Source organism: Melanotaenia boesemani, chromosome 11 (assembly GCF_017639745.1).
Source record: "Melanotaenia boesemani isolate fMelBoe1 chromosome 11, fMelBoe1.pri, whole genome shotgun sequence".
NCBI lineage: Eukaryota > Metazoa > Chordata > Actinopteri > Atheriniformes > Melanotaeniidae > Melanotaenia > Melanotaenia boesemani.
Window position 1 is genome coordinate 14,867,541 of NC_055692.1, and position 14,150 is coordinate 14,881,690.

Consider the following 14,150-nt stretch of genomic DNA (forward strand, 5'->3'; position numbering starts at 1 on the left):
AGAGGTTTGTAGTGTCAAATATTGGGAAACTGAGTGTTAAATGTTCTTTAAGTTACCTAATGTGAAGATGTATTCCAAAAGATAAAAAGAAAAAAGAAAAGGGAAAAGAAAAAGGAGGAAAAAAACACAAACACACGCCACAAACAACACGACTGCATTACCTCCAACTCGTTTCATCATTTCCCCACGGGCTCCCATTCCTCTCAGCAGGGCTTCTTCTAGCTGCAGTTTAGCCTGCTGAGATTTCTGTAAGGCCTGGGTGCTCACTTTGTCGCTGCTTTGCTTACCCTACAAATGTGCATAAATACATCATCACCAGAAACAAACGTGGATCTTTTTTAATAATAAACAAGCACAAGACAAGGCATTCAAATACACCCCCAGAAGCTGACTTCATGCAGTTTCCATTTGCATTTTTAAAATCATGAAATTAAAAGTGAAACTGTTGCAAAAGCACTGACACAAAAAAAAAACAGCCAAAAGAAAGATTGTAACTGACCCTGTACTCAAAGCAAGACACACAGATAGTGAGGAGTTCCAGCAGTTTGTTGAGCTGTGAGGGAGGCATATCCACCGTCCAACGCTGAATCAGGCTCCTGTCAGCATTCTTCATCACCCACAGGAAACACACCAACAGGTGGCGACTGGTATCTGCTGCCAGGGTGGCTATGGATTTACCTTGCTGAGAAGAGGACAGGCAAATATGTGTTTTTATTTAAAAAAAAATTTCTCGTTTAAGAAAAACACAGCATACACACATGTATCTGCTGTGATACATAAAAAAAACAAGATTCTGGACTTAAAAAGGGGTCATTGTTTAATTTATATTTTGTGTTGCCACATAAAGAGCTGAAATCCAGAAAATGCTTTCTATGTCTCAATTATCGGTTACCCTCATCAAAAGAATATATTACACCACCATAACTTCTGCAGGAGATCAATAGTGTGTGTGTCTAACAAACACTATATGATTCACAAGTTCCTCTATGACACTTATCTGGTTAGTCAGTCCTTCCAAACTGGCTTTAGTGAAGTATTGTTCTCTTCTTCATATCAACAGACGTCAAATCTACTGCAGATTAATTTTCCTTCATTCGCTTGATGATGAATCACTGCTATAGAAGGCTACTGCTGCTTCATTTTGTGGCAGCTTTGATAAATGTAGCTATTAACCTCCTACTGCTCTAGGTGTCCCACCTAGGACCTCTTTTTCGAAGCTGGACTGAATGAAGCTCACCAGAACCAAAGTAAAAAAATATTGCTAGTTTATTTGAAAATGTGCATCAAGTTAAAAATAATGATAACAATTCTTTTGCAATGAGTAAATGATTCATAAATATACAGTTTGAAGGTGAACTGACCAAAAATGAGGAACAAGTGCTCTGGCAGCCATGGCTGGATTTATGACGACCAGACCAATGGCTCATTCATATAAAAAACACTTTTTCCACAACAGTATTTCTTGCAACAACATACATGAAACTGATTCATCTCTTGGAAAGAAACAGTGGAAGAGGAAAAGAATGGCAGAATGCAGTTTTGCTGCCTGTGTTGTTGCTGTAGCTACACTTGATGGATGTGTTTGTCAGAGAGGACGGCCCCGTTCACTTATGATGGCAATGCCTGCCCATAAAACATATCCCGCAGACATGTGTGTCGATGTGTGTGTATGATTTTTTTTTTCTCAGAATGGATGAAGTGCATGTGTGGCTCTGACAGCTAATCAATCAGCCTCTGTGCAGCTCACCTGTTGGGAAGCACAACACTCACAGATCTAGGCTTCCACAAACACACACACACATGCACTTTTGAACTTTTAAAAACATTGCTTTCATTTTAAGAAATTAATAAATTAACCACAAATGGCCAAAATTTACCAGGGATGCCATAGAGACGAGAACATTTCTTCCTAATGTGTTGAAGGGGTTCCCAGCAATTGCCATGGCAACAGACTGATTGATGGGTGGGACATTTTCAAGGTCATCCTCAGGTTCGCCAGTCTTGTTTTTTCCACTGCGTGTGTCAGAAACTAGAGACAAACAGGGTAGGAATATGTTAAACTGAAAGAGAGAGGAGGTACAGCCTTAAGTGTGACACTACTGTGTCTTAATTAAAGCAAAAACAAATGTAAGAATCAAACATTTAACACATTCAAGTCTGAGTCAAAGAAGATGGATGGCTGTAGTTATATGAAAAAAAAGAGAAAACAGTGGATAATTGCTGATTAGAGGCAACCATTAACCTTTGCCCTTAATAAACCTTAGGAAAGGCACATTCCACAGCATTTATATCACAGAGTCCTGGGTTGGTTTGTTTTCTGCTCCAAAAAATTTACAATACCTCTGCTGCCATCAGCTGTCTTGTGCTCATTTCATAGGTTGAGTCCATCTATTTTACTGTATGTGTATGACCATGAAAGATGACATGAACATAAAGAAGGAATGTTAGTGTATGTAAATTTATGTGTTTGCAAGTACCTGTGAAATCCAGGTAATTGGTGGAATCTATAATGATCCCCACCAGGGGGAGGTAGAGAGTAGCCACCTTGGCTCTGACTTCAGGTTTAATACAGCGGTTATCAAGATCATGGGCACACAGCAGGCTGCAAATTGCATTGATAGCCTTCCTCTGGACCTTCCCCCTGCAAACATGCAAACATATTTTTAGCAGCTTGATTAAATCTAACAATTGCAAGTATAACGTATTCTATATTTACAGGGGTTATATATATATTATTACAATAAAATTCAATATCAAAAACTTTAAAATAAATAAAAATATGCAAGGCAGCTTTGCAACAACATGGTAATAAGAAGGTATCAGGTGGTGTATGGGAATAATTTGATAGCATCTGCCTTCCCATACCCCTCTGACTCCATGTCCAGTGCTGCACTGAGTTCTGTTAGCAGCAGCCCGGTGAGGTAATGCTGCTGCTTAAATTCCTGAGAAAGATCAAACAGAGCCAGGATCCTCTGCTGCTCCTGGAAACTGCAAGATCCAGAACTCTGCAAAGAAACATAACAAGAAGGAGTGACACACACACACACACACACACCACACACAAACACACAATGTGAGTAGCAGAATAAGCATCTTTACAAAGCAATTATCAAACAGCTTATTTTTGGTATGTCAGATGCGTCCTTCACACTTCTCATATTTGCATTTCTAAGTTGTCTTCTCTTGAATGAACATTCAATTTTCATCACTTTTTACCTCATTTTATTGTCGTTGCCATGAATAAATCCCAAAATATTGGGACAAAAAAGCATTATATGCTGAAGAGTGAATCTTCCAAGAGTTAATATAAAAATCTAATTAAATTCTGGATTATTTATTCCAACAGGGAAGTGGGCACACCTGTGAGGAGATGGATGGACACGGTGAGGCAGGTGCTGAAGCAGGGCTGCTGAAGAAGAGGCTCAGGTTGAGGTAGTGCTCATGACTGCAAAGGATTCGCAGGAACTCCAGACGCATGCTGATCAACGTTGGCATTGAAACGTTTTTTGCTGACATCTGCGAAGCAGTACATGATAGTTTAAAAGAGAAAATACAACCTAATTATCATTTATTAAATTTATATGTTCAAAATACACATGCTAAACGGCTTTTGTTTGGTGTCAGTGCTATTCTACCTGGTTGCAATAGTTTTTCACAAGCTGAAAAACAAATCCTCGATCCATGAGAGACAGCAGGTCATAGAGGAAGAAGGCCAGGCTGATGTTGACTTTCTCTGCTTGCTCTACCTCCTGTAACAGGAGCCAACAAACAATCAGTAAGCTACACTGAGTGGATCTTTCCGACAATATAGCTGGGCAAGCTGAGCCTTTGATACCAGAGAGACAAATATAATTAGCACTTCCTCCTCCCTGTTGTTTGGAGGACACTGACAACATGTTCACTTAAACAGCAACTGCCTCAACACAACCCAGAACAAAATATATATAAAGCCTGTGTTAAAGAGTTCTGAGATGGGAGTTTAAAAGATACGCTTGATTTCTAGTGCTTTTATCATTGTCATCTTTATATTTCTCACCTTTTGTTGTTTGACAAGGATGGTGCAAATCTCAGCTGTAACCACAGATACAATGGTGGTGATGTCATCTTTAAATCTGTCAGAGAAGCGATTTCTTCGAGGAACACTCTGCTTGTCCAGCTGAGACACATGCTGAGCCATGCTCTTCACCTGTTTAAGACACCAGAGAGCAAGCAAGAATCACCAATTGTGAAACATAAGAAACTACATTTACATGCATAAAAACTATGTTTGAAGAAAACGCAAGAGTCAAGTTTCTTAAGAACCTGTTGACAGATGCATAGTTGAATTGATAACAATTATATATCTTGATAATAAAAGAGCATCACCACTTTTTTTAACATTGCTTTAAACACCATTTAATGTTTTTATAAAATTAGGAGGAGTTGTTTTTTTTAAAGGTAAAATAAGCACTTTCTTGTGAGAATTAGAGAAAAACAAAAATAAAAAAAAGATTTAAAAAACAATGAGATTATGAATGAATATGAATAATGGCATACTTGATTTCAAAATAGAAAATACACTGTTAAGCCACTTCATAATAAATAAAAATCCTTTAAAATGCTTTTATTACTTAATTTATATTGCTACTACTATTCATCATTCAAGGCCTGTTGCTATGAGGTCATACTGTATCTTATTAGCCATTTTTATTATTTTACCCCATTATAATTAACATCTGCAGCAGTACTTAGTTACATTTTTCTTTAACAGCTAAGGGTCAATCAAGGATAGATCTGCTACAAAAAGATTTTAAAATTCCCACTGACCAGCAGCTCAAAGAAGAACCAGGCATATTTGTAAGCATTTTCTCTGCAAACACCAGTGCTGACGACCATCTGCAAAGCCAGCTCCTCATGAAACTGCTGCAAGGGAGAAAATACAAAAAAACACACTGAGAAGCAGTAGATTAAAAACACTTTAATAGTTTTGTGATCACTTGTACCAATGTGATTATTTAAAAAAAAATCATAAAATATGTTGACTGAAATTAGACCGACCACAACACCAGCAACCTCAGTGTTAGACTCCCACCTTGTGGATACAAGAGGGACTGCATCTGTGGAGGCACAGAGCTCTCCTAAGCCACACACCAGGGTGCTCAAGTCTAACATAACCTAAAAACTAAACCACAAATAACAACAGTTCTGTAGCAATTAGGTCGCTACAGCCTCCATATTTTAAGTATTGTGACATTAAACATTATCTAAGCATTGTGAGCTACATCCTTTAGTCTAACCGAAAGACACATATGGCGAATCTGAGAACACAGTTTTTATGTTTAAAATTGGCTCTAAATCTCTGCCATAACTTCAGACTACAGTGACAATTGCAAAAGCATAGAAGCTACATAAAAAGGTCAAACTCACAACATTAAACTGTGTAATGCATTAAGCTATATTAACTGCCTCTCTGTCTACTTCTGTTTATTATGCATTTTCTACCGCAACATATTGTTGTGTAACTGTTTTAAATCAAGTTAATGATAACGCATAAAACAGGAAAGCGAGACTGAACAGATAAATTAATCCTTATCAAATCTGCTGAGAAAACAGGGGACCTTGTGCTCTACCCTCAACAGCTGCCTGATTGCTAGAAAAACCATATAAAGAGAACCTCTAACGTTTCAGCAATGACTGGATGTAACTCCATATATAAGTGAAAGAGAAACTGATATTTTCCCTGAAGAGAAAGTGGAGACATTCTACATGACAACAGAAATGTATCATCTTCTGTTTAAATGATGAGGATGCAGTTTTATCTCAGTGTAGATAAAGTCAACGTTGACACAAAGTCAATACACCCATGTGACTCAATCATACTGGCAGCACTGCATGTTTTTACCCCGCTTTCATCCCTTACAGTTCCTGTCTTTCTCTTCTATTACTGTCAAATAAAGGCACTAAAAAAGCAACCTGAGCACATAGAGTTAAAAGATCTATCCCACTAGAAGCTCATGTTTTGAAGTTTTAATCCTTCTCTTCTTCCGTAAGACTATCATTATAGAAATGTCACAGAAAAGCAATACCTTTCTGTTGGAAGGTCTGGTGCTTCCTGTGGGGTTCTGATGGCTGTTTACATCCACATAGGTAGACATGCGACTGCCTGGATTGTTGTGGCCCTGGAGACAAAAAGTTCCAACACACTGAATATGATAGATGCATTCATTAGTCTGGGTGTCTGGTGGCCTATTGCAATGCTCAATGTAGTGTGCGGATAAATGGCAAATGGCTATTTTGTGTGTATGAGCAGGGATGCTGGGGTATTTACAATCACTACTTTGTGTGTTGGTCTTTTATAAAATATATAAATAGCCTGGTGAAAGACATTCTTTTGGGGCTCTTTAACAAAAGCAGATAATGAAAAATGGTTCATTAAAACTCATCAGTACCTTGGCGGAGAGGATACTTTTGACCTCAGCATCTTCAGCAGAGGTGTGCGGACCAGGAATATCAGGGTTGCTGCTGCTGCGGATTCTGGACTGGAGAAGCATATTGCCAACAGTGGCAGCTGTGGCCCGACCCATGGTGCTGTAACGGCTCTCTGCTGAAGGTATCGAACCCCCTGAACCTGAAAACACATGTTCACACAAACAAGATTAAACCTTAATTCTTGAAATAATGACACCAGAAATTATGCTTAAACTCATTAGTGACTATATCATGCACCTGCACTCTGCACGTCTCGAGGGGGATCGGGCAGACGAAACACCCAGTACAGGTAGGTCGCCAACAGGCTGTTCCTGCCCTGCTGGTCCCTGATCAGCTCCTGGCTGTTGTGAAGGCTATTGACAATAGACACCACTGATTCGAAGGCTATCTGGGCCAAATTGGCTGTAGAACAGGAAGCACACACACAGACATGCACTAAATATTAAAACTTTTATACCTTTCTCGTAAAATTAACAATGAGTTCAGAGTGAATCCTCACCGGTCTGGCCAGCAATGACCATAGGCTGCATTATGAGAGTGAAGAGCTTATCCAGAACCCGATGGAGAAAGAGGACCAGAGGCTCTAAACTGGAGGAAGACAGTGAAATGATGCTCAGCTTCAGCTCATGCTCCAGCTTGTTCTCTGGAATCTTCTCCTCCCTGACCCGCAAAGGGAATGTGGCTCCACCCTCCAGTGCATGGCAGAGGGTAAAGAAACGCTCCAGGTGGTTGTCCTGTTAGGGGAGAGGAATGATTTGTTGCTGTGAAGTGTTTAGGAAGAGTAAAAAAGGAAGAAAGAAAAAAAAACTAAAAACAAGACAATGAAGAAAGAGACAGAAAGAGAAACGTTATGAATTATGAGAGAAAGTGGATGTAATGCTTCAGGGTGGAGCTACAGCAGAGCGACACTTGAAGTATTTGTCTGTGAATTGATGTGTAGTGTACATGCCTACACAGCAGAAAGAGACAGGAAGACAGACTGAGCTAAAAAGCTGTTGTGCAACTGTTGTTTCCAACCATTACTCACCTGAGTGTGTACAGATGAAACAGCCTGGAGCTCAAGGTTGAAAAGTCCTTTATGACTCTCCATCCACTTGACGGGAGGGACCTGAGCAGGAAGTTTCTACATGACACAGGAAAATTAATTTTGCATGTCCAATTTGAAATTAATCTTTCCTTATAAGAATACTTTTTTAATCAAGAAAGAGCAGCTCTTCTGTATCAAAGCATATAACATAATTATTTTTTGTGTGTTTATAATGTGTACCTCTGGTGTGTGCAGTGAGTAGTTGACCGGAAGTCGCTCCAAGATGATGGGCAAACAGAACTGACCAGTCTGAAGACGGTCACTGTGCAATATGGGCAGCCACTATATCAGAGGCAAGCAGCAAATTCAGAATATCAGCTAATTATTTTGAAGATGTTGAAATCAGACAGAAAGTTAAGTTGTGTTCTGAGTCTGATTTTGGCATAATGAAGAATGAAAAAATCTCACAGAATATCCAATGAGAGTTTCACAGCCGCCGCTCTGGTTCTGCTTCTGCTGGCAGCTGATGTGGTAGAAAGTGAAGAGCAAATGATGTCTCTCCGTCAGACGGGCTGGAAGTGCAAACTTCACCTCCTCATAGAAGTCTGGAGACCTGAGAAAAAGGGAAAGAACAACAAAATCAACAAAAAGAATGGACACAATTAAAAGACACACAAGTAATAGGAAAGATAAAGAGAAGAGCAGAATTACACACACTTTTTAAAGAAAGAAAACAGACTAAAACAAAAACAATTACATATGTAGAAGGATAAGAACAGAATGCAGAAAGCTGGAAATCATTTATGACTGAAAATTTTAACAAGGCAACATAAAATGCTAAAAAAAAGAAAAGTGAAAAACATTGTTTTTTGTTTTGTTTTTAATGTAAATTGTTTTTTTTATATAAAAATAAAAACTAATTACAGGTCTGTAACAAAACTTAATAATTTAATATCTAATACACATCCTTTCTGCATAATTTGATCTGACGACAAAAAATGTGAGATTATTTTTAGGAAATCACAGAATGGTAGTCCTAGCTTATTTTACTAAGATGATGCAAATCATACTATACATTTATCATAACAGCATGTCTCCAAGATAATAGAATCTATGTTCTAAACTGCTCTGCCTGTAGACAGACCCATTACTCACTAAAACAGGGGTGCCCAAGTTCGGTCCTCGAGATCTACCATCCTGCAACTTTTAGATGCAACCCTTCTCCAACACACTTCAATCAGATGTCATCTGCATGTCATTCAGCTCTGCAGAGGCCTGGTAACGAGCCAGTCATTTGATTCAGGTGTGTTGGACAAGGGTTGCATCTAAAAGTTGCAGGATGGTAGATCTCGAGGAATGGACTTGGGCACCCCTGCACTAAAACATATAAGAAACAAAATAATACAAGCTGAGCAGCTAAAATCTAGCAAGAAAGTTAAAACATTTTGCATTTAAAGCTAAAGCAACTGGTCTTCTAAAACATAATGTTGCTGAAAGAAAGAAATAATGCAATACAATGATAACCATACCCCTGTCCAAACATCTGTGAACTGCAGCCGAATAATTGTTTTTATATATATATTCATCTATGTCTATGAAAGATATGTCTACTTACTTGTTGTGGTAGGTAACAGGGGTGTAAACTTCATGTAAAAACTCAGGGCCACTTGATTTTCCAAAAATGACCTAAAAATTAACACACACAAACAAAACAATGAATAATTAAAAATATATCACATAATAAACCTACATAGCACATCTGTACAGGGCAACAGTGTACAAGTATCCATATGTACCAACAGCCCTCCAGAGCTAATTAACATTAATCAATTTTTCTGCCATAATATTGTTGTGACATGACAAAATATATACAATAATACTCACAGGCAAAGAGCAGGTGGGATCCTCTCCACTCATAAACTGCATTTTGATTGTGATATTTCTCGCAGATGTAAGTCTGTTGACAAAGTTCAGCCTCTGGGGGTAGACATAGAGCAAGTTCCTGCAGAGACACATGAAGAGAAGGAGCACCAGGGAGACTTTTTATTTAACCGGCTTATAAAAAAAATCAGACCAAAAGACTAAATGACACAAAGCATTTCAAATGCACATCACTAGGTGGCACCATCTCTACAGAAACATCTTCATGATCAAGTCCTAAGGTGACACTCCAACACTGTCACAGAAATGCCGTAATTTGCTGGTATACAAGGAAATACCACAGTTTCCACTTAACATATGCTTAGAGTATGTCACTATGTAATTACCATGCACAAAACTTGTTTACACATGTTCAGTTACAAATTAAGTCATTTTGAGCTGAAAGCCAAATTAAGCCTCAACTTTTAGACAGAGACTCCTGAGAGTTAAACTACAAGGTATGCCTACGGAAAAGCAGTGCATCAAAGGAGCAAAGCAACAATTGTGATGTCAGCCATTAAATGATAAGTGCATCTCAACTGTTGCCTCGGGACTTTAAGATAAATAATCTGGCTGTAAGAGCAAACAAACCAGTATAACCCTGCATGAATCCGGCCACTCAAAAGTCACATTATTTCCAGTGCAGGTGCAAGACTTATAGAAGTCGTTTTCCCATCATGCATCTACACAAAATTTATTTCATAAATGTAAAAAGTAATATAGTACTGACACTGGGACTGCAGCAGCATAGGATGAGGTATGCGTTCCAAAAGTGTACCCACCTGTAAATGTTGTGGGGGACATAAACCTCACTGGAAGGGAACTCTAACACCTCTTTAACTGGCCGAATGTTTTTCTCAGCAACAGGTATGAGTGGGATAAGCTCTGGGGATAGACAGGCCTGTGGCATGTCGTGCACTGGAGACATGTCCAGCTTGATGCAGCCTGGAAGACATAACACAAGTCAAATCCTGCATGTGTACTAAATACAGTAGCATCAGATACCATATTATGTCACTGAATACTGTAGACATCAATATATCAGTATAATAACATAAATCCCAGAAAAGGTCTAAATTTGAGTAATATGCACATTCCTCCCACGAGTTATATGAGAAGATCTGTTCTCAGCCCATGGTGGCAAAACACACAGACTTGGACCACAAAGCGCTAATTCATAATACATATAAAATTATTCATTTTATTCTGTACCACAATTCTACTTTGAAAACTCCATATTGTACATATACAGGGGGATTGTGTGATGAGTTACTTGTGGGCCAGTGTGCAGAAACCATTCAATTTTTGCACCACTACTTTCTCCGTCCAGTTTTTAGCTACCAGTCAAACCTTCAAGCAACATCAGCCTTCTCAACTCTCCGCAAGAAGAGGAACGATCAACAAAATAATGATTTAATATAACGAAAGATAACCTGGTATTGTCTTGATTCTCCTCTGTGGATTCGAAGTTTTCTTAATCTCAGCCAGGAACTTCAACAAATCCTCATCACTTAGACGATCCCCCTCCTGAGACAGAGAAACATGGTGATTTTTTTCATGTTCTCTTATTTTCAGTGAAAAGCCAGGATGGCACAGCCTGAAATGCAGAACATCGTGCAGCGTTTTTCAAAGCCATGGATTCATGTTAGAAACATTACAAGAACTTAATGGAATACATTACATAGTATTTTTGATTAACAAATGAGACAAGAACAGGCTGTAACCACAACCTTGTCTGTCTGTATCTCGCCCATTAGGGAAACTGTCCAACCTGTTTGAAGATGGTGGTTATAGTGATGGCAGCAGGTTTGAAGGCAGAAACATTATAAAACTGTTCCTCAATGGTACTGTAACGCTCCGAGTTCCTCCTGGGAAGCTGCGCTCTACGGTCAATGCTGCTGGATTTGGCTGTAAAAGAAATTTAAAAAAACCACAATGAGCAATGGAGTGCATTGTGTTTTACAGATGTCTGACACGTCAATACACTCCAACTTTTTTAATTCAACAATGATGCCAATACTGATGTAAATACTGATATAACTACACTAATTAAACGAAAGATGATTTAAGATTTGTACAACTTATTAATAATAATAATACATGTTAATAATGTATTAATAATACTTCTAGTCTCCAAGATGATTATGGTTTAGGAGTTGTGAACATTGTGTGGATGGATAGGAACAAATAAAAATATGCTTTGTATAATTTTATCTATAAAAGTTATTTAAATGAAAACATATCTAGAACATATTGTCATCATATATCCTTATATTCCTTTGCTAAGAGATTTCTGTGTTGCCAGATGTCTTAAGAGTGTGCAGCTGAGATACAGACAGATTTTTAACCAATAGTATTTTCTCCCAATTTGTTGGTCTGGGAAATGCTCATTTGGTGTCAAACTATTCAAAAAATGCATGGCTTGTGTGAAATTGATCCCACTTTCTCTCTGGAGACCATGGCTTGAAGGAATCAGTCGCAGGTAGTCTTCTCTCACTAGAAACAGACTTGGGACCTGCTGCTAGTCTCTAAATGGTACAAGCCGTAATTCAGACACTTGAACTTAACTTCTGACAAACAAGGACAGACACAGAAGGATACACTAACACACACCTCCTTTTATGCTGTCAGAGTCGGTGACGTCACGCTCTACAGCAGCAGTAGAGATAACATCCATGATATTAACAGTTGCCCAGGCAAGAGGCATGCGATAGCGGCCCAGTCTCTGGCAGAAAGCCTCCGCGTGGCCTCGCAGCTTCTCAAGTTTGTCCCTGTTCTAAAAAACATTTATCCCAGGATTCACCTCAACTTTATCAACAATTATAGCCACAGCAAGCATTAAAAGGGCTTTGTAAAGATGAAAAAAAAGCTTCATGTGCAGCAGCTTTCTGTAAATTGACTGGTGATAGAAAGAATTTGCTCTGCTGCATTACCTTCGAGTCACATTCCCTCAGATTTATGTACGGGTCGGCACATTCACTGATCTCCCCTTGCTGGAGAACCTTCTCAATCTGAAATACAAGCAGGAAGTACACAAGTCATCAAAGCTGCTCTGCACATTCCAGCACCAAAAATCCATATTTTGCTGGCAAATGTACAGCATGGATTCAATTACAGGATGTTTACATCAGACTAGTACTATTCAGCTTATTTAAAAGCAGAAGGAAAAAAAGGCTATATTTCCTGTTGTTTTTTTTTTGTTTGTTTGTTTTTTTAATAGATGCTGTGTATTTCATTATTACCTTGATTACCAGGAATATATCTGGGGAAGGATAGGTGATGGAGAAGATGGCAGATCTGGCCAGGGTGGAGTGATCCACATGAGGAGTGTGAGGTTTCAAGAAGTTTTTAAATTGCTCTGAGTTGAGATCACAGTAAAAGTTCTCAGATATCTAGCAGAAGAAAGAGATGAAGAATTTAACTCTTTAGAGAGAACAATATTTCTCCCTTAAAATTAAACAAATTGTTGTTTTTCAAAGTATAACAAAATCTAAAATGTAAAGCTAATATGTAATGTTTTCTACTAACTGTATAACAAAATAAAGCACAAGACTGATTTCATGCAAGTTAAATGCAGATTATGGAACATATCTGTTCAGTACGCTCTACAGTTTCTCTTCTACCCTCAGCAATGACCTCAGGCTCAGAACGCAGCCATATGTCCTTATCTGGCCTGACCTGCTGTGTCATGTGATCCTTTTCAACACAGAGCTTTTAACCATTCTCCTTCACACTGCTCATCCCACAGGACCTCTATTACACTGACCAGGCCAGAGCACACTCTTGGACACAAAACCTGCCCGGTATCTATTATCATCAAAATGAACTCTGATCAGATTACATGCTCAGATAAGTTTTCTACAATGATTTTGTTGATAGCTATTTGACAAAACAACATTTGTTTTAAAAGCATAATTAATCATTTTCCTACTTCCTCATACAAATGACTTCTTAAAAATCACAGATAACTTCAACAGTGATAGTCAACTGACTTATATAGTAAAAAATTCTTCCTCAACTCAATAAATAAACAGTTCTTTAACAAAGGTCAAATATGCATGGAGTTAACATTCTGAGTCTATCATAATAAAAAACAATAAATACTTAATTTGATATGTTGAGACACAAGGAATGTAATAACCATCTTTCACAGTGTAGCTTCTGTCAACACAGAGACTTTCTGTCTGATTGACTGACAAACTCTTGGCATTGTCTGATGGAGAACATCTGGTGTTGCCAAATTAGCAACTGTGCAGCTAGATTAAAAAACAGATCAAACTATTAAGCATTAGTTGCTTCCACCCACTCCATGAATCTGAAGTTACGCTGCTAAATGAGTGCAATGATTTGATGAGCAATTGCAGATTATCCCCAAAACAACACAATGAACAAGTCCTGCAAAGTAATAACAGCAATAATATTCTTTTATAATGCAGAAAACATTATGTGTGTTTGTGTGACAGCTCTAAAAACCCTGTCTGTTTTCTATCCATGTATTTACTATCGTAAGTAGGCCACTCGCTGAGTCCAATCCTACATCTGCAACTTGGCTGATGGACCAGAGACTCATGATTAATGGCCAGAGTATTAAATGGAATTTTTTGAACATCTGCTGCAGATTTCACAAACATGAAACAACAGAAAGTGATATAAAGCAAAACAAGCAGCAACAAAATCTCCACGGGACATAGGAGGCAGCAGAAAGAAGTGCACGGTTTCTGATGAAGACTGTTGA

The 14,150-nt window shown here is 38.4% G+C and overlaps 1 protein-coding gene across 4 annotated transcripts in view; it reads right to left on the minus strand.

The window, feature by feature from the left end:
• dock8 (dedicator of cytokinesis 8) overlaps positions 1-14,150 on the minus strand; it is a 54,758-nt gene that overhangs the window by 17,328 nt on the left and 23,280 nt on the right. For all 4 annotated transcript variants that reach the window (XM_041999164.1, XM_041999163.1, XM_041999165.1 and 1 more), the window contains 24 exons: positions 12,658-12,807; positions 12,349-12,426; positions 12,029-12,191; positions 11,187-11,323; positions 10,849-10,942; positions 10,198-10,360; positions 9,380-9,497; positions 9,111-9,181; positions 7,964-8,108; positions 7,736-7,837; positions 7,496-7,591; positions 6,968-7,202; positions 6,706-6,870; positions 6,429-6,607; positions 6,066-6,158; positions 4,807-4,902; positions 4,037-4,186; positions 3,636-3,749; positions 3,361-3,516; positions 2,866-3,005; positions 2,478-2,641; positions 1,878-2,029; positions 500-682; positions 162-288 (listed from right to left, as the gene is read on the minus strand). In XM_041999164.1, coding sequence (XP_041855098.1) covers positions 162-288; positions 500-682; positions 1,878-2,029; positions 2,478-2,641; positions 2,866-3,005; positions 3,361-3,516; positions 3,636-3,749; positions 4,037-4,186; positions 4,807-4,902; positions 6,066-6,158; positions 6,429-6,607; positions 6,706-6,870; positions 6,968-7,202; positions 7,496-7,591; positions 7,736-7,837; positions 7,964-8,108; positions 9,111-9,181; positions 9,380-9,497; positions 10,198-10,360; positions 10,849-10,942; positions 11,187-11,323; positions 12,029-12,191; positions 12,349-12,426; positions 12,658-12,807 — 3,271 coding nt within the window. The remainder of the gene's footprint in view (positions 1-161; positions 289-499; positions 683-1,877; positions 2,030-2,477; positions 2,642-2,865; positions 3,006-3,360; positions 3,517-3,635; positions 3,750-4,036; positions 4,187-4,806; positions 4,903-6,065; positions 6,159-6,428; positions 6,608-6,705; positions 6,871-6,967; positions 7,203-7,495; positions 7,592-7,735; positions 7,838-7,963; positions 8,109-9,110; positions 9,182-9,379; positions 9,498-10,197; positions 10,361-10,848; positions 10,943-11,186; positions 11,324-12,028; positions 12,192-12,348; positions 12,427-12,657; positions 12,808-14,150) is intronic.